The sequence below is a fragment of the Vigna radiata genome, chromosome 10 (assembly GCF_000741045.1).
Source record: "Vigna radiata var. radiata cultivar VC1973A chromosome 10, Vradiata_ver6, whole genome shotgun sequence".
Lineage (NCBI taxonomy): Eukaryota > Viridiplantae > Streptophyta > Magnoliopsida > Fabales > Fabaceae > Vigna > Vigna radiata.
In genome coordinates this window covers 14,038,117-14,062,295 of record NC_028360.1, presented here as the reverse complement: position 1 = coordinate 14,062,295, position 24,179 = coordinate 14,038,117, and the positions used below count along the sequence as shown (strand labels likewise).

The 24,179-nt window shown below is 31.6% G+C and overlaps 4 protein-coding genes across 10 annotated transcripts; all 4 read right to left on the bottom strand.

The window, feature by feature from the left end:
* Nucleotides 1-1,199: 1,199 nt before the first annotated feature.
* On the bottom strand, nucleotides 1,200-5,645 carry LOC106776164 (putative E3 ubiquitin-protein ligase LIN-1). 3 transcript variants are annotated; one of them, XM_014663519.2, is made up of 7 exons: nucleotides 4,391-5,640; nucleotides 4,139-4,277; nucleotides 3,104-4,047; nucleotides 2,860-3,004; nucleotides 2,422-2,676; nucleotides 1,794-2,106; nucleotides 1,200-1,506 (listed from the first exon to the last, which is right to left on the bottom strand). In XM_014663519.2, the coding sequence occupies exons 1-7, from the start codon at nucleotides 5,413-5,415 to the stop codon at nucleotides 1,376-1,378; spliced, it is 2,952 nt and encodes a 983-aa protein (XP_014519005.1). In that variant the 5' UTR covers nucleotides 5,416-5,640; the 3' UTR covers nucleotides 1,200-1,375. The 3 variants fall into 3 exon arrangements, with proteins under 3 accessions (XP_014519005.1, XP_014519004.1, XP_014519006.1); XM_014663518.2 differs by having other exon boundaries at nucleotides 2,860-3,007; nucleotides 4,391-5,638; XM_014663520.2 differs by lacking the exon at nucleotides 1,200-1,506 and having other exon boundaries at nucleotides 1,910-2,143; nucleotides 2,860-3,007; nucleotides 4,391-5,645.
* Nucleotides 5,646-9,270: 3,625 nt separating this feature from the next.
* On the bottom strand, nucleotides 9,271-12,758 carry LOC106775872 (regulatory protein NPR3). The gene is made up of 4 exons (XM_014663102.2): nucleotides 11,205-12,758; nucleotides 10,192-10,945; nucleotides 9,839-10,042; nucleotides 9,271-9,736 (listed from the first exon to the last, which is right to left on the bottom strand). Exons 1-4 carry the CDS (start codon nucleotides 11,754-11,756, stop codon nucleotides 9,471-9,473), a joined length of 1,776 nt encoding a protein of 591 aa, XP_014518588.1. The 5' UTR covers nucleotides 11,757-12,758; the 3' UTR covers nucleotides 9,271-9,470.
* Nucleotides 12,759-17,285: 4,527 nt separating this feature from the next.
* LOC106775402 lies at nucleotides 17,286-18,854 on the bottom strand. 4 transcript variants are annotated; one of them, XM_022787193.1, is made up of 4 exons: nucleotides 18,607-18,854; nucleotides 18,272-18,314; nucleotides 18,113-18,182; nucleotides 17,286-17,538 (listed from the first exon to the last, which is right to left on the bottom strand). In XM_022787193.1, exons 1-4 carry the CDS (start codon nucleotides 18,727-18,729, stop codon nucleotides 17,475-17,477), a joined length of 300 nt encoding a protein of 99 aa, XP_022642914.1. In that variant the 5' UTR covers nucleotides 18,730-18,854; the 3' UTR covers nucleotides 17,286-17,474. The 4 variants fall into 4 exon arrangements, with proteins under 4 accessions (XP_022642914.1, XP_014518012.1, XP_014518011.1 ...); XM_022787194.1 differs by lacking the exon at nucleotides 17,286-17,538 and adding an exon at nucleotides 17,933-17,978 and having other exon boundaries at nucleotides 18,607-18,852; XM_014662526.2 differs by lacking the exon at nucleotides 18,272-18,314 and having other exon boundaries at nucleotides 18,607-18,827.
* A 587-nt stretch (nucleotides 18,855-19,441) lies between these two features.
* On the bottom strand, nucleotides 19,442-23,105 carry LOC106774603 (uncharacterized protein At4g37920, chloroplastic). 2 transcript variants are annotated; one of them, XM_014661647.2, is made up of 6 exons: nucleotides 22,838-23,105; nucleotides 22,480-22,754; nucleotides 21,320-21,488; nucleotides 20,610-20,854; nucleotides 20,167-20,354; nucleotides 19,442-20,086 (listed from the first exon to the last, which is right to left on the bottom strand). In XM_014661647.2, the coding sequence occupies exons 1-6, from the start codon at nucleotides 22,971-22,973 to the stop codon at nucleotides 19,927-19,929; spliced, it is 1,173 nt and encodes a 390-aa protein (XP_014517133.1). In that variant the 5' UTR covers nucleotides 22,974-23,105; the 3' UTR covers nucleotides 19,442-19,926. The 2 variants fall into 2 exon arrangements, with proteins under 2 accessions (XP_014517133.1, XP_022642552.1); XM_022786831.1 differs by lacking the exon at nucleotides 22,838-23,105 and adding an exon at nucleotides 21,779-21,828 and having other exon boundaries at nucleotides 22,480-22,729.
* Between the last annotated feature and the right edge of the window lie 1,074 nt (nucleotides 23,106-24,179).

Below are 24,179 nucleotides of genomic sequence, written 5' to 3'. Positions count from 1 at the left end.
CTTTTGCAGTGATGCTGTTTTTACGTAGGCATGGCTTTCTCCCATATGCATTACAGGACAATGCAATAAACCTATTGATGGGGATACCCATTATCATAATGAAACGTTTATTCATTGATTTTGAGATTCAGTCTATTCTTCTCCAATCGACACATCTTTAAAAATGCATTTGGGGTCCCCCAATTTGATCATGCTTGATGCCTCAATAAGAGGATTTATCATATCAGTTTTTTTTTATCTTTTGCTCCAAAATACTTGTAGAATGAGTAAACTCCTATTGTACTACAGCTACATAGGCACCAATGACATATTTGGTAGTTATCATAGGCTATATAGGTTTAGGTTTTCTTACAATTTAGAATGGTCATGTCATGTTAGAAGGCCAATTTTTCAGTTTGGAGCTTACGAAAAAAATTAAAGAAATGTTCCCTCCAAATTATTTGATGCAGTTTGTCTGCTATTATTGACAACAAATGGAGATTTTTTTTATTCAGCAGATTCTGTTTATAAGAAGAGATGGATGCTCACCCTGTTGCAGTCTGGAAAAAACAGATGCACATGAAGAACTGAGTAAGAGATAACTTGTTATCCATGTGTAAACAAATAAAATAAAAATTGAAGTTCCCTCTTTTGTCTTCTATTTCTTCTGTTAACCACGTGAGAGGGTGAATAAAAGACAATGTGGCATTAGTACAAATTTTGTTATCTAGGAACAAACATAAAAGCTGATTGATATCCACACCATGCTAAGCTGCATGTTCTAACACTTCTTTTTCATAGAAGACATGTTCAATCAAAAGGAAAAGTCTAATTTTTTTCAGATCACTCATCAATTAACAATAAAATCAAATTATAATATATAAGTAGATAGAGATCTCACCACTATAGTTGGATGATACATAAACTTACCTATCAAGATCTTTTCAGAGCTATTTAGAACCTATCATGTTCATTCATTAACGCGAGAGAAATGATATATTGCATTTTAATTCTTACCTTAGAAGTTGATTTTGTAATATTAACTTATATAACGGTTTTAACTTATGTGAAAACTTCCATTTTAGCTTCTGATTTTTCTCTTGCATAAGTATTTATGGAGAAAGCTGTCCAAACATGTCCCAAGTGTACTATACTGAAGTCAATTTTAGTCACACTTTTGTGTTCCCTTATTATTGAGTAGCATATTTGGCTAAGCATGCTTCTCAGAAAGTGAAATCATAAGCTATATTGAATAAAGCAGATATTACGTTTCCTTTGATACATATATTCCCTTTCAAGCTAATCAACTATACAGGACAAGGATTAGCACAATCTCACATATATAATAAAAAAGAAAGAACTTTGGAAGATTCAACAAGATGAAGCTTCTTGCTAATCATCGTCTCAATGGCAAACTTGTTTTTGAGAAGATTGCGATGAGCTCGTTGGCCGTCCAAGTCACTAGGGAGAGATTTCGGAGATGTGTGAGTGAGTCTTTGTCCAATGATGGTAAATCGGAGACACATCCTGATAGCAAGGACAAATGAAAATGAAGAACATTAAAAAAAGGATATTAAATTTTATATTAAGAACCTGTTATGCAGCTATATTTTTGTGAAGTTAATAGTGGCAGTTAAAAAGGGTTTTACACCAGTACCGTGTAATTGAAAATTTCTAGTTATATGTACTTTTATTTTCATGGAAGAGACCATGATACAAAACATAAAAGTGTGGGAGAAAATGGAGACTACTAATCCTTTCAGGATCTAAGTTACAGTTTGGTATAGTTTAGGAGATGGTTAAAGTTTTCATACCTGAATATTTGACAAGATAAAGCAATGAATATGATGCTAGCACTCTTTCCTCAACATCTTTATCATAATCCAATGATTGTAGTAATTGTGGTCTTAAGATTGAGAATACCATTGGTGGCAACATTCTATCGTCGATTAAATTGAGGAAGCTGCTCATCCATGAAATAGTTATGAGACCTGCTCGTGCTAAACATGGGATTCCATTGGCTATGGTATCTGCAAGTGCTGATAGCAAATTCTTATATCCATTGTTGAACAAGACAAGGGCTTTTCTTTTTTGCCAACTTTCTGCTTCTTCCTCTTCCTCCACATTCTAGTAAGTGACACAACCAATCAACAGTTTTGATGTGCTAAAAATAGGAACAGTAAGTACTAGAAGCAAGCTCTCATATATGGAACAAAAATAATTTAAATATTGTGCATTGAATGATTGTAGTTTTTACTTTAAGTTTAACGTGTGTAGGGATTTTTATACTGTTAATCAATTAGAAATCACAGCAGATAAGACTTTTAAAGTAATCACTGAGTCAAAGATCCTACAATATATATGTATGACATGACAATCTTAACTTTTTTATACACTCTTAGTGCATCCTGATTAAACTACAGGCTTTTAACCAAAGTCTACCTTGTGAATTGAATCATAAACAACATTTTCCTTGCCCGGATATGAATCTTGGAAGCAAATTTCTCTGAAACCTGCTTTTTCTAAAAGAGAATTTTCCATTAATGGTTCCCCTGAATGAGAAAAGTGACCTCCTAATAGGTATAGAGCTCGTGCTGATTGCTGTTGCACTCTATCATTACATGTTTGACAATTCAAAGCTGCTACAAGTGCCTGAATTGCTTCTGATCTATATAAGCTTCCCTTGAAAGGATCTTCCTGCAACACAACTGCTATTGCATTTGTGAACTCTTCAAGACAAGTAAATCAATTCAATATAGAATCATAGAGAAGCCACAAGTTACCTTATTAAAAATAATGAAAGTCACAGAACTTAGGCCATTGTTCACAACCAATATTTCCATAAAGTACTACTAAGTTAGTTGAATGAAAAAGAATTACCATAAGATCAAGCAGCAATAATATTACTGCAACTATAGGGCGTTCTTCAGGTGGAGCCTTCTCAAGGTAAATGAAGAAAACGTGCATTACGTTTATGCCACCCCATCCATCTTTAAGTCCTCTTAAGAAATTTAAAGTCTTTGTTCTTCTGGTATCAAATTTAAGTCCTCTTAACATTTTCAGATAGAAGAAAAAAGGGAAACCAAGAAGAAAAAATCTAGAAAGGTAAGTGATAAGCACATACTTCTCAAGGCAGAGCAACTCGGCCAGCACAGACAAGGCATAGCTACTGGAATTTTGTTTACTTCCAACAACAATGAGTTCAAGTAATGAAGTCTTATTTATGTTGTCAGCTAAGAAATTTCTGCAGCTTCCTTCGGCGCGGATGCAACATGAAATTATCATAACAGCATTGTTTCTCTCGTGGACCTCTCCTTCGATCCTTGCCATTAGCAGGGTCAATCCTCCAAGTGAAAGTACTTGCCTGGCATTTTCCAAGTTCTTGTCTTCATCAAAACCAGTAAGAAGTTGGTCCAAAACATAAAATGCTGCCTCTTGAGGACTGCATTGTACTGTGAAGAGGGTCTGCAATTTGTCTCCAAATTCCAGCACTCGAAGGATTAACGGCACCCATTCTGAAGATAGCATCTGCTTTGCCTTTGGTTGTGATAGATAAAGTAGAACTGCAGCCTTTAGAAACAGACTAGTGCTTCTTAGAAGCCTCACAAATATTTCTAATTGAGGATCAGAGTTCAGTATAATTTGTTTGATTGCACCATTCCTTCCTATTAATTCTGCTAAAATTGATATGATCAATTCAAGAATCTCATCATTAGTTGAGGAAAATAACACCTCAAGCATAGCTTGAACTACACTAGGCTGTGTCAGTGCTTCTTGAATTAGTGGATCACCAGGAGAGTTCAACCAAGCTTTAGTAATCACACGAATAGCAAATTCACAGTCACTTAGAATATCTGATGAACCTATAGTTGTAATAGCTCCAACAAAGTTTCTTGAAAGAACAGCTGAAGCATTCTTGTGTCTACGGTTGCTGTTCTCAAAGCTTTCCTTTGGTATGAACCTGCAAGAAAGACACTGAAAATAGTCCAATCTCTGCGACGTTGGCCATAATTGAGCTTCATTTTTGCCAAATTGACTTGATCTTCCAACAAATACCCTATCGTCTTTCTTTACAAAGTAAGGAGATTACATCAGAAGTGAAATTCTATAATTTGAATCAGGCGGTTTTCATCTACGAATTGAAAGCACAGAAGATAACCTGAACTGAACTGCTTTTGTATTCATCTTCATACAACTTTTCATCAATCTCTAGGCCTGTGGTAATTCTCAACACTCCATTTGGGTCGCCAAGGCTAAAAGGTTGCTGCTCTAGTTTGGAGCCGAACACTGTCTTGAATCTGTTAAAGAAAACCATAAACATAAAATCACATACATAGCTACAAATTGCACATAGTTGTTTCTTACAGAAAGATGGTTGTGGTGGTGAATCTGAGATGTTCATATCACTTACAAGTTCTGGTTGACTGAGGAATTTGAAACAAAAGAATCTGAAGACCTTGATAATCTGTAACTTGGCCTTGATGGCAAAGAAACATTAGGAAGAGGTGGTTCACTGGCCCCTACTTTAAGCCATTGCTTGTAATACTGAGCAAACAGAATGGTCCCTCTATCAATCTTTTCATTGTAAATTTTGTTGTGAACCTTCATTTTCCGTTCCTTCTCACCTTGAGCTTCGTTTGAAAGGAACTCAAGCCCAGTGTTGTACCAAATTTTGACATGGAGAAGATGGGGAAGAAACAAATGCTCCCAAAGGTCAGGAAGCAAGTAGGTTCGAGCAAAACTCGGAGAATCACAAAAGACTTGCAGTAAATGCTTAGAGGAAACCCTGTCATTTTTCTGCAGCTTGTAAGCTACAGCCAGGTATAGTTGAGCACAAGCTGAGAGATGTGAATTTGGCACGCCACAAGTTGAAGCATCCCTGGAAGTTTTAGAATTCAAAGTAGCAACTACGCTTAAAAGCTCAATGGAACTCCTTAACCTTTTGATCATCCTCACCTGTTCCATTGTTCCTTGACTTTCTACTAATCTATCAATTTTCTTCATACCCAATTCCATGTTCACAAAAACCTCATGACCTGCATCCTTTCTTCTCCTTCTGTCCAAGAGAGAACAACACTTCTCTCGGATTGTTTTCCTGAAAATATCATCTTTCACATATCTTCCTATGTAGCCACTGAGGACAGCAATCACTGCTCCAATGGCAACTTCATCCATCAAGGGTCCTACCCTTCTTGAATCTGCAGACACCAGTGAGTTGGAATTTGATCTTTCAGAAGCAGAACCACCCCTTTTGTGTTGAGGAGAAGAAGACAAACTTTTTGATGAAATCTTCTCTACCTTGTGCTTGGGTGAAGAAAGACCTTTTGGATCATGACAGATGTATGCAGGAAGTGGTTTTTTCTCATGTTGTGAAAGTTTGTGTTTAGGCCTCTCCGGGGTTGGACATTGGGCAGAATATTCTCCAAAGGCAGCCATACGCTGGTGAATGAGAAATGGGTTGAAAGAGAAGTATGAAGCAAGAAGGCTTCAATGACATTCTTGGAACTCGAACGAAACAAATATATGAAATAAAACAGTGACAGCTAGATTAGCCATAGCAAGAAAGAGGCACAGCAATGAAGACAAATAAAGGGTTGGATTTGGTGAAAGGTGAATCTTTTAAATTATAATGTTCTGTTCTGTAAAGGCAAACACCCCTTTGGACCAGCTAACTCATCTCAGTGAAACTGTCACCACATTTCTAAACAACACTCACTTGCAATTGCAAATTGCTTTGTTTGTTTAATTACACCATGCACATGACAACCACATCTCTGCCATCCAACAATACCAATTAACAATTATTTTATCATAACCAAAAATACTATTTTAATTCTAAGTCATTGTTTTTTTCGTTAACAACACAGTACCATTTATTTAACTTCGTATATTTATTTTAACATGGTCTTGTTTTATGCTCTGTTATGACTGATGTCTATGGCATGTGTCGTTCTGCTGGCTTTAGTTACTGCTTTCTGATGCTTTCTTGTTTGACCTCACTGTTGGATTTTGTTTTTCCATACAGTCACTTGCTAATTGTATAACTTATTTATAACATGCAGAAAAGTACTTTTGTGTCAATAAGCGATTAAAACAAAAAAAAAAAAAAAATTGTTGATTTTAATACTACCAAAAAGAAGTGATTCTAAAACTATTATTTAGTTCATTGACAACGCAGTACTTTTTTAAAACTTTTTATATTTGATTCTAAATGAGTTATTACTTTAATATTCTGCTACGAAGCATGGGTGGGGATTGTTCTCGTGGTCCTTCATGCAGATAGTGGCTATGGTTAATGCTCACTTATGATACTTCATTGTTTTGTTTCCTTTTGTTTGTTTTTTTTCTTAATCCCGTTTAAAAGAGCTCTAAAAAGTGTTCGTTTAATAATAAATATATATTTTTCATTTGAAATGACACTGCAATTGATTGAGAATTTGAGTGAGATTACTTTAGTAACACTTTTCAACTAAAAAATTTCATTTTTATCACTTTATCAATACCACAATGTACATTAAGCAACATGTTTTTCTTGTAACTTTTATTTTTGGAAAGAAAGGATGATAAACAATGATGTACTTTCAACCTTACTTGGAAGAAACGCGTTATAATATTATAGGGACGATAAGAAGAGGTCGTACGGATAATGTCTATTCGTTATTTGTAAAAAAAATTTATCTAGTATATATTCGTTGTCTTAGCAATTTTTTATTTAAAAAATATTTACAGATATTTTAAAATATAAGTAAATATTTTAAAAGAAATATTTTTATAAATTTTTAAAATAAAATTTGAATAAAATAAAAAAATATATATAAATTTAATTAAATGTAAATTAAATTTAACTTGATAAATTATAAAATAATTTTAATTTTAATTAAATTTAACTTAATAAATTATAAATATTTTTTTTTTATTTTTTACATATATCAAATACTTATATATATAAATAATATAATATCTGTATATGAAGATTTATAAACAGATATTAAAATACTGTTATTTGAAATTTACAGAACGAATTTTATATATATATATATATATTCACACAGTGTTTTTGTATCCTTTAACTCCGTCAAATAATTATTTTCTGTTCTTTGAATTTGCATTTCTAGTATTATTTAATTATTTACCAGATTAATAAACTGTACACATTTTTCAGTTTATATTTTTAAATTTCGTTGTATTTCATCATTAGATCATTCTTAGAAGTTTAATTAGGTTTAAAAGGTTGATGACGAAAAATATATTACAGCTATGAGTTTTAACAAATGACACGGAAAATAAAAAGCTTTTGAAGGTGATTAAGTTACCATTAAGACGTTTATATTTTTATTTTGGTTTAAATCTTTTTTTGTCCTTAAGTTATGAGTGGATGTTCAGTTTAGTCCCGTTTTTAAAAATATAAACTTTTGATTCCTAAGTTATAAAGAATGTATCAAATGAGTCCTTTTTTGATGTTCATGGAGTGTTGTTATTATTAAGAAACAAATCAGAGCAATCTAAAGATGTAAACAACTAAAAATAGTATTTCAAGTTAAAAAAAAAAGATTCATTTGATACATTTTTTATAACTTAGGGACCAAAGATTTACATTTTTAACGAGGACTAAACTGAACATCAATAACTTAGGGATTAAAAAGAGGTTTAAACCATATTTAATTTCAATTTCTAATCATACAATAATATTATTGTGGAAGAAATACAATTATTTTTATGCGAGAGAATTTTCTTCTATAACAACCATGTATTTTTTTTAAAAAAAAAAAACTAACATTAGTGTTTAAAATTGAAATAGTCAAAATACATCATTAGAGCATTGATTGGTGTAATTTACTGAGTTTAATTAAAAAGTTAAAAATGTACGTCTATGCAATAAAAAATTTATAATCTTTACTGTATTAAAGTACTAATATATAAAATGACAAATAAAGTAAAGTAGTTTAAATTTCAAAACATCATCATCTTGTAATTAATAAATAAAATAAAGTTTTTAATAACAACAAAAGTCCATAAAAGATAACAATTAAACTCGATTAACAAGTTGCAAAAATATTAATTTGATTGAATATGTGATTTTGAGGTTAACAAAAACTTATTTACTCAAGTTAAATAAATTTTAACTATTTTATAAATTTAAGTATTTTTAATTTAACTTTTATTAAAAAATTGTAATATCTCAAATGTTTAAAATTATTTTTATTTTTTTAATATATTATTGAGAGTTATTACTTTCATCTTCTTGAAGGTACGTCTTCCTTTTTCTAGTTTGTTAGTTTATTATGACTCGTTCCTCATTTTACTCTTAGGAAAAATAATCAAAAAATTAAAAAACATTAAAGAAAAATAAACTAATTCATGAATTGAAAACAATAAAATAACTATCAGATAAAAAATACTCAACTAAAAATAAAAATATTTTAACATTTCACTAAAATATTTTTTTAATAAAAACTTTATTAAATAAAATAATTAAAGTTTAATTAAACTTCTGACTATCCAAAAAATAATATTAAAGTTAGACCATTGAATCGACAGTAACTAAATTTACTAAATATTTAATTTTAAAAATACCTAAAAAAATTATTTAAATGATTAAAAAATGACGAATATTATTTTAGTTTCAATTTTCAACGATTCTATTCAACCTCAGACATTCAATGTAAATTTTAATTTAGTAAATTATATTCAATTTGATATTTTTTTCATAACATAATTTAAATTGTTAATAGATGATGAACATTGTGTAACACTATTTTTAGTTTTTTCTTCTTCATTTTTTAAAAAGAATTAATATTTTTTTTTTATTTTTAAAAAGTATTTACGTGTGAAGTCAACATTATATCACGTGATAATATCAATGTTATATGTTAAATTAATATTATTATCACATACTTAATAAATATCAATGTTGTGTGTTAGTATCTTATCATTCAGTCCTATTTTCAGAGATAAAAAAATACATGACATCATATGCTTATTTTTTTATATATATTTATAGTTGTTTTAATAGATGACGACAAGATTGTTAGAGTCGATTTTTCTTTTCAAAATGCAGAATAGAAATATAATGTCAAGTAAGTCTAATGGGAGAGTTGTAAAAAAAAAAAAAAACAAATTAAACCTAATTTAACAATTAAAAAAAAAAGAAAATTCACGAAAGTAGAACACACTATTTATCTTCTATTAACAATTTAAACAACTTCATAAAAAAATTTACCATATTAAACTTAATTTAACTAAATAAAAACCATATAATATTAAAAAAAGGTCTAAAAAATCATAAAAAGGTTAGAATAAATTTCGGCAGCATAAAGGATATGAAATTATATTCAAAATACATGGTGTGTGGATTACACAAGACAGTAAGACATCACCTTCTTTCAGAATTTTACAGAAGAGTTGGTGTGCATGATCACCTTTAGAATTTGCACTATATATATATATAATATGTATGTCAAAATAAAAAACTGCTATGTATGGTTTTACTGTTACACTTTCCTAGCCCTGTAATGTACAACAGAATCTTTGAGGGAAGATGAAGAGGATGAAGATGAAATGCCAGAGCGGCTAAACTCGGCCTTGTCCTTGCTGAAGGCCTTGTGGACATCATCTTTCAGCTCCATGAACCGTGTTCTTTTGATTCTCTGCTCTTCTTGAGTACCCTTTTCTAGATAAAACAAGTCTGGTAGGTCATCCTCCATGAACTTGTCCAGCACTTCCGAGCAGTGAGGGAAGTACCGCCGCCCCATTTCCACTGCCACCACCATCACCACCACAACATTCAACATATTGAAGAACAAAACACTGCTTAATTATGATAAAAATCAAAATCTAACTTTATAAACACTGCAATTACCTGTCTTCATCAGGGCCTCCATTCTAGAAAGAAGTCTTTTATTTTGCACTATGGGAGTCTCATTCAGATCAACCTCCCTCAAGTTGCCGTTTGAAGTTTTTGAGTTTGATGCAGAGAGACCAGCAAACTCGGATGTTGTCTCAGCATGCGCAATGTCCATGGCTAGTTTCGCCTCTGAAGGGAAGAAAAGCCTTGCAAATGCCACTGCAGTAGAGAGCAATGTTTACTTTTTCATGGTTTGAGCTTAAAAAACTAAGTCATGGTACATCCTACTTTCTTTTCTGAATTAACACAATAAAACATTAGAATCTAAAGCACACACGAGTAAATGAATATCATCCATGACATTGTACCTCTGTTTTCAAGGTATAGTAGTTTCATGTGGAGGTCATCGGCCATGGCATGGGAAGAGATACCGGACTCTCCAGCCAGTGGATTCCTCCGCATTTCTCTTTCGAGAACATCGATGCATATCCGATCATTGTTTGTTTCTTTCCCCTGTTCTGTTTTCGCATGATAATCCTTTGGCCTCGTCAACCTTCTACAAATACTAACAGCACTCTGACCGTCAAAAGTCACATCTGATGCACAAGCCCCTTTTGTAAGCAGCGATACTATAATAGAAGCTTCTTTCCGCATGGCAGCAATATGAAGGACTGTGTAACCTCGAGAATTCCGAAGATTAACATTAGCCAGTCCCAAACTAAGTACCTCGGAAACAACCTTGGGGTCACAATAGGCTGCAGCATAATGAAGAGCATGAGCTTCGTCTAAAGTAATGTCTGACTCGTTTAAAAGAAGTTTAACAAGCTCAACATCATCGGAGTCCAATGCCCTGTGTATTCTAGTGATTCGTTTCAGAGACAAAGCATCCAATGCAGATGTATCATTTTCAAGGTCTTGCTGAGGGTTTTGGCGGAGCAGTTTCACTTTTCCTGAGAGTTCATGCGGAAGCTCTTTGTCAATTGAAATCTGGTCAAGGTCTGATCTGGCCACCCTATCAATACATTGAGTCACAAGTTGACTCGATTGACAATGGAAAGCAACGGTAAGGATTGGAATCACATCTTCCACAAGAGCCTTTCCTATAAAGTTAAGTAGACGTCGCTGCAAAATTTAAGGCATTCATTAGTACCTTCATCCTTAAGCTTCAACATATACAATGATGCCAGTGAATAGATGTGAAATGAAATTGATTTCAGAGTAGTTTCCCCAATGCACGAGATGCCAGGATTAAGGAATGTGCCTAAACAAACCAAGATATATAAATTACAGAGTTCAATTTCATACCCCTTTAGAATCAACAACCGCAATGATTTGTTCAGGATATCAAAGATTATACATTGTCATGAAACATAGAATATACCTGGAAAAGTGATACCAACTCTGGTATTTGAAAAATGGAAGAGGCATACATCAACTCCACAGCAAAGTTAATTGCAGGTCTACAGGCATCATGGGCACATACATTGTCAACACATGTAGACACCTCCATTGGAGAGGGCTTGAGTTTACCAGTATATACATAACCCAGGAATATGAGGAAGGCTTCATATCCAACCTTGCCATAAGGCAACAAATCACTCATGTTATACTTCAACTTCCCTTCTTTTTCTGATGTCCCCTTCTCTCTCTTGAATAATTCATGGAAAAACTTGCTTCTAGAGGCCAGAATACATCGATGAACACTAACTGGGATTCCTTCTACAATGATGTCAGCATCACTATAATCACAATCAGATTCAATCAAAAGCTGCTCCAAGCTGGAGCTAAGCTTACTCAAACTGATAACCTCAAGGTTAGGTCCAGGGTCAGAGCCGTAAGAAGAGCAAATGTTGTGACTAACTGAGCCATTTGATAAATGGGAAGATGATGTGAAGCTCAAAGAAGATGAGGGTTCGGCTGAATAAGCAGCCATTTGTCAACAACTTAAGAACCTTAATGATTCTGTAGCATATCTTCCACTCTCAAAAATCCCCAAACCTCAAAGTTCCTCAAAGATAAAGTCTGAAAACCATTTAACTACCAACTGACGAATGGAACATATGTTACTTAACAAAACCTGAATTCCCCAGCAGAGACTTCTAAACAAAAACAACCTCTAAAAAAGGAAAGTATATATGCCGTGCAAACGGAAAACACTGATCTGTATAAGTGTTAACTACAAAATTTAATGTCACAACTCACAAGACATATGACATCTGATCCAACCCCTCACAAGATTACTTAACATAAACAAAAAACATCGGCTAAAGAGACTCACTCTATCTCAAGAGAGTCCATACACAGATATGAAAAACAAAAAAAACACAAATATTTTATATCTCTGCAAAACTTCAGCAACGGGAAGACGCAAAAGGATCTAAGAACCCCCTTGTTCAAACTTCCAAAGCCACCAAAACAGCATAGCCAAACCAAACCAAACCCAGAACTAATCCCAAACTGAATAACCGAAATCGGCAAATAACTTCAGTAAAACATCAAAAAAAGAAAAGCTTTGGTTTACACTCGGAGAGAGGGTCAAGGAACAGCACCACCCCACAACTCAGTACCGGCATCAGATCAATCCAAATCAGAAAAAGGTACGAACTTTGATGGCAGAACGAACATAGAGAGAGGGAGAGAGATAGAGAAAGAGAGAGAATCAATCACCGTGCTGTAAGTCAAAGCATCAAATACGAGGAAGGTTCGAAAGGGAAAAAAAAGGAGGGGTTAAGGGTGTATATTAGCAGAGGAAGAAAGAAAGATTCGGAGATGAAAGGACAGCGATAATGTCACGCGGCTGTGAAGGTAAGGTACACAGCATCCCCGAAGTTTCGTCTTTCGTTGTCAAAAGAAAGAAGAGAGAGAAAAAGAAGAAGAAGAAACAGTATTGTTAGCGTAGATGATTCAAAGCCTTCTCTTGCTTTGCGTTGTGTGTCCACAAAGAGATGAAGTGGTTTGCATGACGCCATAGGTGACATCACCCTCTCCAGCTTGGGTTTGCTTGCGTTGAATCTGGCGTCAGCACAACTTTATGCCTTCCCTAACTAATCTTATGCTTTGTAACTGTTACAATTGAATTCCTTTCTTTTTCAACATTTTCTTACCATTCTCTACTCCCCACAACGATCAATGACTAAATTTACAGAAAAAGTTAAAGACTTTAGTAAATGTAAGAATAATAATACTAAGGGTATTGCAATAATGGTGTTTTGGCCTAAACCTAAAGCTTGTTCTATTATGGAATGTGAAAAAGAAGATTACTGAACTTTGCTTTCACATCTTCCCCATTTTGCTGTGATTGGTCTTGCCTGTGGTGTGAATGATGGAAATAATGCCTTCCGTCTTTGCCGACTCTGCTAAACTGCAACTTTATTCTTCTTTTCTACCTTCTTTACCTTTCTTTCATTTCTGTTTACTATAAAGTTGCAGGTTTCATCAACCATTATTGACTTATATAAGTATCCACTTATATAAATTATTTGTTAATAATTTGATGATCAATATTTACTAAACAATATTAAATTTCAAATTTTTAAATAATTTTAAAAGACAAAATTTAATTCAACTCACTGATTCTTAAAGTGAGATAAATTTTAACTTTCTCAAACAATCATATTTGTTACATTTCACTTGAAAAATTTCTATTTTATATTATTTTGGACAATCCAGATAATGAAAAACAAACCAAGTCAATGATTTTGTTTTCATAGTCCAACTAAAATGATTTTACTTTGTAGAAGTTGTCTGTAACGTTTATGTCTAAACCATATTGTTGATATGGAAATGGTAATTAACCTAAGTTTAATGAAATGGGAAGTGATGTGAAAATAAAAAGAAGTGATAGGTTCCTTTCACATCAAAACTTGTCATTTCCTTGTGGTGAATTGAATCTTATTAATGAATGGTATGGTCTGAAGGTCATAACAAAACAATACCTTTTGTCTTTGTCCATTCTGGTGCACATCACCTTTATCCTTTTTATAGTGAAATTAGGTTTTATTCATTTCTTTTTATTGCAAAATTGGAAGATGGATAAAAAGTTTATGTTACTAATAAATATATTAGAAAAATTGACACACTTAATTTTTTTATATTTATTTAATTTTTTTTTTATTAAAAAAATATAAAATTTTATATTTTTATAACTATTTTACTTTCATATTTTGTATGAAATTAATGTAAAAATATATGATAATATTATCATTGTTCTAAATATTAACAGTCCAACTTCAAAATTCGACAACAACACTCCCTCTATTTGTGGTCTTTTGTTTGGTTAACGTTTTTCTGTTACTTTTTTAGTTTTTCTTTTTTTCTTCTTTGGTCTTTATTGACGTGATTTTCGCTACTTGTTTAATAAATACTCTTATTTCTATAAATTACACCTGATTTTATAATTATTAAAGATCCAAATTCATTTATTTTAATAATCATATTTTGTTTGTAGCTTTATATAAAAGTGAAATAGTGTGTGGAAATTAAATGACAGGAGAGAAAATGGAAAATTTGAAGATGAATTGAAATTGTCAAAATTAAATTGTAGGAATGTAAATTATAAGGGTAAAACATAAATTGAAAAAAGAAATCTAAGAAAACGATAACTTCAATTGTAACAATCATTATTGGATTTTTATCATTTTTTTTACTCACAACATTCTTAAAATGTTTAAATTGTAATTATTAAAAGGTTATATTATATAAGTGAATGTAAATATTATTTTATATGAAAAGAAACAATACAAATATAAATTTTCATACTAGTAAGATATTGTCTTTTTTGAATTAAACTTTTACATATTTATTTTTTTATTACTTTAAAAATCTTTCTTATTAATAAAGATATCTTATATGTATATAAACACATATTTATCTAACATTTTTTTTTTTTGCACACAAACTAATTTTATGAGATAAAAACTTAAATTCAATTTCTTAATAGTAATCATTTGTTACTTTAAAACAAAAATTAAATAACCTATTTATATTTTTCTCTCTTTTTTTTTCATATATAAGCAGAAAAAAAAAACAACATAAATTGTAATAAGTGTTTCAAAAGTGTTCAGGTAACTTTAGTTATGTTTTATTTAGCTCATGTTTTTTAAGTAGTTATTATATGATAAACTCCCTTTTAATATATTGTTGCGAATTATCGATCATTCTATATAGATTTATATTGCGAAACTTGCATTTTCTATTATTGACCTTCTTAATATAAGAAAATATATTTGAAATCACATACTAATTCAAAATAAAACTAACTTGAACTAATTTAATAAAACTGCGTTATAATAACCTCCTTTTGATTTAACTTTATATTAAATTGTGTATAAAGTAATTGGATATGATATGTGGGTCCATATTTGGTGACATGTTATCTCTATTATTGGTGTAAGGATGACAGTGTTGTTCCAATTAAATATTCAAACCACATGGTTCTGATTACTTCATTCATATATTAAAAAAAAAATGTTATTTTATGAAATATGAAACCATGTTTTTGGACGCGCATGCAATTATTTATCATCTTGTAATGTTCTGATTATTTGTATTCATTGACATGTCTCATTTTCCAATGTTTGAAAAAAAAAAGTTTGTTCTAAAGAAGGATCTGTGCCGTTAGATTCGATCTTATGTTTATCTGATAATTTTATTTTATTTTTGAATGAATAAACGCGTCAAAATTGAAAATAAAAATTGGGTTAGACTCGTGTCTGATTTAAAAGAAAAACACAGCAAAGAATAACAGAATTTCAAGTTATTAATTGGGAGTTTAATAATCACAAATTATTAATTAAAAAAATAATTCCACGACTTATAAATATACAGTTAATATGCTTTTAAAATATTGTTGTATATAACTTTTTTTTTGTAAATAATTAATGTACTTTTTTCTATTTTGTTAGCCGTTCGATTAAAAAAGAAATTAGTTATTTCAATAAAAATACTTTTGAAAACTATATAAAATAATTGTAACGGTTTCAATTATATTGTTATGTTTATCTTCCCGAGGATACAAATATAAGTAACATTGATATTAATATCAAAATCACTCTTAATTTCTTCGTATAAAATTCACTATCATTTATTTCCCATTTATAATAAATAAAGGTGTGAAATAATTAAAGAAAAGTAAGGAAAGACAAGACATCTATTCATTCTTAGGTAGTTACTTTGGAGTAATGCACAAAAGGAAAAAAAAACTATTAATTACTTTAAATATTAGGGAAAGCAATTTGCTAAGAATAGATTATTCTTTTCTCAATAGTATAAGATAGTGTAGCTAAAAGTATCATGTTAAAGTTGAATTTAAGATAATAAAATGTTTTTGATGATATAATTCAAAGTTAAAAATAACATGTTGAAAAGTTTGATAGATACATCTATTCATACCCGTCCAGTTCAAAGTCTAATTTCATGTCTAATCTCGCTAATAAATTGTCAAAGAAAATTAACAATAGATTATTAACAATAAATTATTAACCTGTTTTACTTATTTTGTTATTTTACCTACGATGATTCCTAATGACGTTTCTCACACCAGTTTGTCAAAATTTCATCAAAGAAAAACTTATTTAAAGATATTTTTAAGAAAAAAAAAAAGAAAGGGAAATATATATACATGTATTTTTTTTGAATAAAGTACAATTAAAAAATGAAGATTTTTGAAGGTATTGAACAACATGTATGAAATATTTTTTTTTTCTATTTTATTTTGGAATAGGAGTTTATTTTAATTCCTGTAAAAACTTTGTAATGACTTCTTCATTTGAATTGTGGAATTAGTTTTGAAATTCACTCAACATAATTAGGTTTGACTGAGTAAGATAGTTCTAACATTAGTTCAGTCAACGGTCAATGACTAAGTCTGATTGTGTTTCTAAATATATTAAAAAAACATATAAATTATTTTTCACAAAAGGGGCTAAAAGCAAGCGTTTCTCCCAGCTAAGTGTGGAACCAAGGGCTCCAATATGACATCGTTATAGCCAACTGGCCCAATAAAACACTTAATTTATGGGCCTTTTAAGGCAACTAATGGGTCCAATATAATTAAGCATATTTTATTAAAAAAAAATGTTAATAACTAAGTTTTAATTCTCAAATAATTTATAATCAAATCAACATTTGAGGAAGAGTAATAAAATATTGTAATTCAATTATTCATATGAAGGTTGTGCTGAATGTAGCTAGGTAGAGTAAGTATAAGAAGCATATGACACATACAACCATTGAATATAGCTAGGCAGATATTTAGAAGACCAAAACACTGAATGCATATATTTTATATTGATCTCTTGTGACATCTCAGAAACACAATTTTGTTATCCATCATAAAACTATATTTATTCAGCGCTAAAATTTAAATAATCAACTTTTTATGGATGTCAAAGTTTAGAAGAGAAGATGATAGCCTAACTCGAGACAGAGGGAGCAGGTTAAAGCCAACGTTATGATAAATAACTTCGTTACAAAAATACTTACCTTTATTTTGCTTCAACCAGATGAGTAAAAACCTAAATCACATCAATCACTTACCTTGATCACTTCACATTTAAAAGTGATCATCATTTGTCATAATTAAAATAAACAATGGATGAGAAATACCAGGGTCATATAATTCTCTTACCTTTGCCTATCAGTTTGCTGCTTACTATGGAGTTACTACACTGTATTTCCTCATCAAAGTGACTTTTCTTTCCTGCTCCTCTTTAGTCCTTTTCATTATAAAAAAACAGCTTATCTTAGATTATGACATCTTTACACGAGGCGCCACCAGCCAAGTGCCAAATCATGTAGACTTCATTGAAATAGAAGTGCCACACAGTTTACAAAAGCTATTAGATTTCGGTTTCTAACATTGTGCCACCAATTGAAGATTCATGGGGCTGGTAGAGGATATTGTGAAGAGTAAAGTTTAAAGGATAACACCAAAAATGTATATAGACTGGATGTGTCTTAGTATATTCACACAATGTTTGTTTTGTACAAAAACTATAACAATATCATTGGCGTGATAATCTAACATATGACAGCTCTTAATGATGAAGCTTCCAATTGCAACTACTTCATTTCTCCCAACCATCAAGATTTCTAATGCATGACTACGAAGAAGAATTCAGACCTTCTAGCTTCGATTTGGTTGACTCAAGTTCTTCTACCGAACACAAATTTTGATAAAAAGAAAAAGAAAAATAATAATAACAATCAGAATTGTATAGCACTTCAGAGTTTTAATTTGTTTCAAGAATGTAGTGAGGAAGAACAGTATGAAAGGGTGAGAATTCTTACTCTGTTCCATTGCTGTTGCCGTTTGGATGGTTGTGCGAAAAAATAAGTTCCCATTCTTCCGATACACAGCCTACATTTCATAGCAGGTAAAGGACAAAAAAAAAAAAAACAACAACCAAATAATTAGTGTAGTTAAAGTATATAAATAGAATACAGTACCTCTAATTTTTTTTTTCTTCTTTTTATGCTGCAATTGCTGAACCTGCTGAAAATAATCTCCTAATACTTCTAATAAAACATTTTCCAAAACGAAGGAAGGACCGTAGATTAAATTCTGAGTATATCAATCGTTTTTAATCTTCGGATTAGCGCAACTACAACAAGTAACAGTCTAAATAAACGTACGGTATATTGTGATTTCTACCTTGGGAGGGTTAAAGTAATGGTTAGTTTAAGTGTTTGTATGTATAACTAAAGCACAAAAAAAACCCTAACCCTATGTATGAAGTTGAAATGGTTAGAAAAAGTTAGATCGAAGGAGAAAAAGAGGTTACTCTGGAAGAAGGGTGGTTGTTGAGCTCGGCTAAGGCGACTTCGTGGAGCCTCAGTTGCTTTGTCAGATCAGTAACATATGGCGTGGAGGTTGAATTGCTTGAAGAAGGAGAAATCGATGCCATTTAAAACAATATCTGACTGAATGTTACTGAAAATTGATACGAAAAGGAACTCTGCGGTTATTTCCGGAACTAGAATTTATAATATAACGCGACTACATGGACTATGGGCCAGGTCTAGCCTGTTAAGTGTTGAGTCATTTCTTTTTCTACTCATTTTAAGTAGTAATTTTATAATTTTTTGTATTTTAGGATATTTAATTCGGAATATATTTGAAATATGTTAGTATTTTGGCTTATGTTTTGTAGTAACTTATTATAGTGTATATTTAGGTTGAAGAATGGTTGATATAAATATTTTTTGTAAAGAAACTTTATGATTGTTAGTTGTATATATGCTTGGTATAGAAGTGGAGTGACGTTAATTGCTTGAATGTGCTACATTCTCCTAGCACAAATAAAACGGCATTTTCAATTTAAATAAAATAGTTGTTTACAATAAAATTACAAAAAAAAATGTAACTTATAATTATTATTTTCAGATATCATGCTAAAGGATCAGGAAGCCAATTCATGAAAAGAAAATTACAAACAAAATTAGTTGCCCAATTTTAATAACATTATCCAAGATGGTAAGAATTTCAAACAAAAATATAGATTTTGAAAATTTCAAATTAGAACAGCTTTATCAAATCAACATCTTTTTTGTCCTTTTAAGAAAAATCCGTTTCCGAAACAAAAAAAGCCTTGTGTAATCATTTGCTTAGACAAGGAAGACAGAACAGTAAAATTAAAATTAGAAAAACCAACAGTATAAAACAAAACACCCGAGGATGTGCACACATGCATTCTATCTTCAACCTTACAAGTGACTTAACTAAGTACCTAGGCTTTTGGTAGAACAATCACCCTGTGCCAGGGCTCAAAAGTCCAAGTCCTGTATTCATATACGGGTCTACTATGTAATAGTTCCATCTCCTACGTGTAAAGAACACATTTCCTATAAAACCATAGACAAACCTAACTTGCATGCTGTCATTATGATTGTTGTACATTTTGTTTCGCTCATCTATTTTCCACTAAAAAAAGTTGTTTTATTCTATGGTTAAAAAGAATCCCGAATCCTTAAACCCTACCCAGTTACTAGATATTTCCTTGCACCAGTGCCCCTGTACGTCAGGGCTTGTAATTGGTGGACAGAATCTTATGCTTCAAGAATATAATTTTGGCACTTCAAAGCCATCTTAGTATGTCTTCTATTCACATGAAGTTCCTTTCGACAACCATCTTGAGCACCTCCAATTTTTGGATGATTTCCGGACTCATCAGATCCCTTGCTTCCCTAATGAGGCTACCTTCTCTACTCAAATGATAAGCATCGACCACACTCTTTATCCAAGTGTGAAGCTTCTCTGGTGTCCTGAAAAAAATATTGAGCAAAAAGTTATTGCAAATGAATTCTGTTTCAAGTTATTTTATGGTCTGATATCTAATACATACGTGTACAAATTATCCACATCCTTTCCTTCAAGCTCTTCTCCAGGTGTAAATGCATCTTTGAGGGCAGACAGTTGCTCTTCCGGATCATCGATTTGAATAAGATACTTCACTATTCTAACCTCTTTCGGCACGAGTCTCTGAAGATTTCCCACAGCAGTCTTGTATAAATGATATAGGATATCCTTTACCTACAAATAAATGTTTCATTTTACAAGCTGAAATAAGAAAGTCTGAAAAGGCAAGTATAACGAAGAGAAAATTCCAATATGGTTCTCTAGCTAATTAGAATATAAATCTGAAACCATTAGATTAGTTACAATCAAATTGGACCTGTAGTTATATACAGTCAACAAGACACTCACCCAAAATTTCTTATCATCCATGTTATTGAAATTAAAAAAAGAAATAGCACACAAAGGAAATTAAGGTCACTATCAAATTACCTCTTCTTTCATCATGTCCGACTCCTTCGCAGCTGACCAAGCTTTGGTGATCATCAATACCAATGTTGAGTCAAGTTCTTTTTTTTCAGCCAAATTGTCTATCTTCCTGCAGGCAGCATCAAGCGAAGGAGAACTGATAATATCTTGGAATTTCAACTCTGCAGCATTTACCTGTTCAATGCTTTCAGTTGCAGCATCATAGGCTTGTACAGCGGCCAAGCATGCGTTCCCAATCTTTGCCAATTCTTGAAACACAAAAAGAAAACATTATAGATTAGTATTGTAAAATCAATTACAATGCAAGCTTGAACTGTCCCATGAAAGCAACACAATTCTAAACATATGGCATCTGCCACATGATCTTGGCTAACTATCAGAATTCCTCCCAGCCTACGCAGAGAATATCCTGATTTCTCCTTATTACGACCTTATAATTATGTTTCAGTGGCAAAAGTACTTCTGCTTCTACAAATTTATTATTTGATGTTTCATGCAGGTCATAAATTTGATTATGTCCTACTAGGAAAAATAAACATTGGTATTTGGTTATACTCAGAGAGAAAGGATCTAAACTAATTGAACCTGATATGGTTTGACAATTTACCATACAAGAAAACCTGACGAAACATTCAGCCAAATTGGACACTATGTCCGGAAGGTTATTTCAAATATCAACTTAGATACTAAAAGCTTGCAAAGTAAAGTCATACCATTTTGCTTTTCTTTGTTATCATAGTAGGATTCAGCCACTGTATAAAAGTGAATAAAGAACTCCTCGGTAAAATCTTTACGACGCTTGGAGACAATCTCACTAATTTCTGAAGGATCTTGTTTTACCACATCAAGAAGGTCATTGTGTCTCTGCACATCCTCATCAATCTGCACAAGGGAATACCAACCTTAATCAATCCCTGTTCTTGTTTCTTATCCTCCAACGAATGTAGATCATGGTAAGACTGCATATGTAATATAATGAGAAGCTAGGAGGCATGAATATACACAGGAGGATATATGGAAAATACCGAGTGCAAAATATTTTAAAATAACAAGACAACACATTACACGTATGAAATCGGTAACATACAATCAAATCTTAAATCAAAAGAAGGAAACACAATCTTAACATTATCCGTTTCTATACAACAACGAAAACCTAATCCTAAGCCTACCAAGTGAGGTAAATAACATTGTTCGCATGACGTCATTGCCTCGTTGGACTCTGTTAAAAAAAATTCTCAGGATATTAGATATAGCATTTGTATTTAATAGACATAATAAAGCAATATAATTTGCCTAATTAGTATAATATCCTCACACGCATTGGCATACAAGTTTCAAGAATAGGAATAGCAAGAACTGCAGGGCCAATTGTCAGGTAATATATTATCTGTAGACACTTCTTTGCATGAATTTTTGAAGCGAGGTTTATAACTGATAACTTCGTGGGAAACTGAACCGAACTCTTGCCATTATTTAGAGGTATTTAGAATTTCTTAGTAACCAAGTATTTTATGGATAAAACTTGAGTACTGTTTTTATTGTTCTCCAATTGAAAGTTTCATATCGATAATCTGCATAATCCTTTAATGCATACGCAGATTATAGTGGAAATACTGCAATCCTTCCAATCATGATAGGAGAAACTGTATCTAAGTTCAGTCTTGAATAAAATACAAACAGACTTATACACAGTTCCTTCAGAGACTTTGGTGGTGTTCTCTAGAGTTTCAACTCAATGATCCACATAGTAAAAGTTTCCATTAAATCTTAACACACGTTATCGCGATAGGAGAGTTGCATAAAAGAAACCTCGTCGTATTATTTATTCCGTTAACATTCATAAACAAACAAATTTAAAACAAAAATATACCTGTTTGAGCTTTCTTGCAAGGCGTAGCAACTTCTCCTTCATGGCGGGATCCTCTTCGGCATCGGCTCTTTCTTGACAGCGCGCAAAGAACTGAGGCTTGAGGTTGTTCCATTCTCTGCTGAAAGCTAACAACCTTCTCCAATCGGTTGGGGTGGGCTTGTCCACCATGAAAACCCCAATCAGCTTGTCACAAATTCTATGCATTCGGCTTTCGTCCACCGCCTCACGGGAACGGCCGTCACTCACAGTCGCACGGGGTCGCAATCCTCTCATTCCTGCGCGTAAATCGCAATTGAAACGACAAAGTTTACAGCAAAGAAATTAATAGATGCTGAAATTGTTGGTGCTTGGAACTTACTCTCGAATTCGCGTTGGGCGCGGATGATGAAACGGGGGAACGGAACGGAGGATTTGAGGCTTCGAACGGAAGCTGCGCGGGGTGTGGAAACGGATAACCTTGGTGGAAGAATCGCGTTGGCGGTGCTCAACTCCATTTGCTTCGGTTTTGGAATTGAGAGTGAGAGCGAGAGAGGCAGAAGATATGGTTCTTTTGGTTCGCACTTGCCAGAGAAAGAGACAAACAGGGGTAGAAGCAGGGTTTACGCATGCTTCTAATTTGAAAAAGGGGTTTGCAGGAGTTTTGTAGTCGGTAAATTTTATCAAAGTATGTAGTTATAGATTAAAAAACTCCTATTAAAAAATTTAAATTTAAAGTATTTTAATAGTTTTAAAATTTAATTTAAAATAAAAATACTAATTAGTCCGTACAAAAAATTATTATTTTTAGATTTAAACCTTTTCTTTATCCTTAACTTATGAATGGATGTTCAGTTTAATCACCTTTTTTTAAAATATAAATCTTTGGTTATATGAGTTATTTTTTGATTTGAAATACAATTTTTTATAATTTAGGAACTAAAGATTTATATTTAAAAAAATGGTGACTAAATTGAACATCCGCTCATAAGTTAGAGACCACAAAAAGGTTTAAACCTAAAAATAATAATTTTTCGTACGGACTAATTAGTATTTTTGTTTCAAATTAAATTTTAAAATGATTAAAATACTTTAGATTTAAAATTATTTTTTTAATAAAAACTTTTTTAACCTATTCTGTATTAAAATATACCAACTAAAATTTTTACATAAATTAACAAACTCCTTTGAAAAATTAACGCAAATGAATAATTATAACTTTTAAAAACCAAAATTGATTAAAAAGAATTCAGACACCAGGCTATTAAAATTAGTCTATAATTTATATTACAGAATAAACATGAAACATGTTAAAATATTTATGAATGATAAAAATTATGAAATTTAACTTATCGAAAATATAAAATTAATATTACCAATTTTTGTAAAAAATAATCATTAAAATTAAAATTAAAATTTTTAATTCGTTACAAAAATTATATTAGGATCTCAAATTTGAAAAAAATGAAAATAAACTAGGTTGATGGCACTCCAAAATTGACACGTGTTGTATGTAAACATCTTTATGTTATTATTTTTTTACCATTGCTATCAATTTTTATTAGCTTCTTTGAGGATTAATATTATTTTCTCAAAAGAAAAGTGATGTTTACCTATGTATAAGAGGATTTCGCACTTTAAATATATAGCTCGACTTAAAACATAATTAGTTTTTTTTTTTCTTCTAAGTGTATATTTTTTAATTTGCTTCAGTTTTAAAGAAC

Excerpts from the sequence above, each read along its gene's own strand:
- LOC106775402 (XM_022787193.1), bottom strand. The coding sequence starts at position 18,729 with ATGGCATCGATTTCTCCTTCTTCAAGCAATTCAACCTCCACGCCATAT. Across the intron at positions 18,183-18,271 it reads GAAGAAAAAAAAAATTAGAG|GCTGTGTATCGGAAGAATGG; the intron begins GTACTGTATTCT and ends TATGAAATGTAG. Across the intron at positions 17,539-18,112 it reads GGCAACAGCAATGGAACAGA|GACTAAAGAGGAGCAGGAAA; the intron begins GTAAGAATTCTC and ends TATAATGAAAAG.
- LOC106774603 (XM_014661647.2), bottom strand. The coding sequence starts at position 22,973 with ATGGAGTTGAGCACCGCCAACGCGATTCTTCCACCAAGGTTATCCGTT. Across the intron at positions 21,489-22,479 it reads TTGCAAGAAAGCTCAAACAG|ATTGATGAGGATGTGCAGAG; the intron begins GTATATTTTTGT and ends TCCCTTGTGCAG. Across the intron at positions 20,355-20,609 it reads CGGACATGATGAAAGAAGAG|GTAAAGGATATCCTATATCA; the intron begins GTAATTTGATAG and ends ATTTATTTGTAG.
- LOC106776164 (XM_014663518.2), bottom strand. The coding sequence starts at position 5,415 with ATGGCTGCCTTTGGAGAATATTCTGCCCAATGTCCAACCCCGGAGAGG. Across the intron at positions 4,048-4,138 it reads ACAAAAGCAGTTCAGTTCAG|AAAGACGATAGGGTATTTGT; the intron begins GTTATCTTCTGT and ends TACTTTGTAAAG. Across the intron at positions 3,008-3,103 it reads GAGTTGCTCTGCCTTGAGAA|AAGAACAAAGACTTTAAATT; the intron begins GTATGTGCTTAT and ends ATTTGATACCAG.
- LOC106775872 (XM_014663102.2), bottom strand. The coding sequence starts at position 11,756 with ATGGCTGCTTATTCAGCCGAACCCTCATCTTCTTTGAGCTTCACATCA. Across the intron at positions 10,946-11,204 it reads AGTTGGTATCACTTTTCCAG|CGACGTCTACTTAACTTTAT; the intron begins GTATATTCTATG and ends TAAATTTTGCAG. Across the intron at positions 9,737-9,838 it reads GGAGGCCCTGATGAAGACAG|TGGAAATGGGGCGGCGGTAC; the intron begins GTAATTGCAGTG and ends TGGTGGTGGCAG.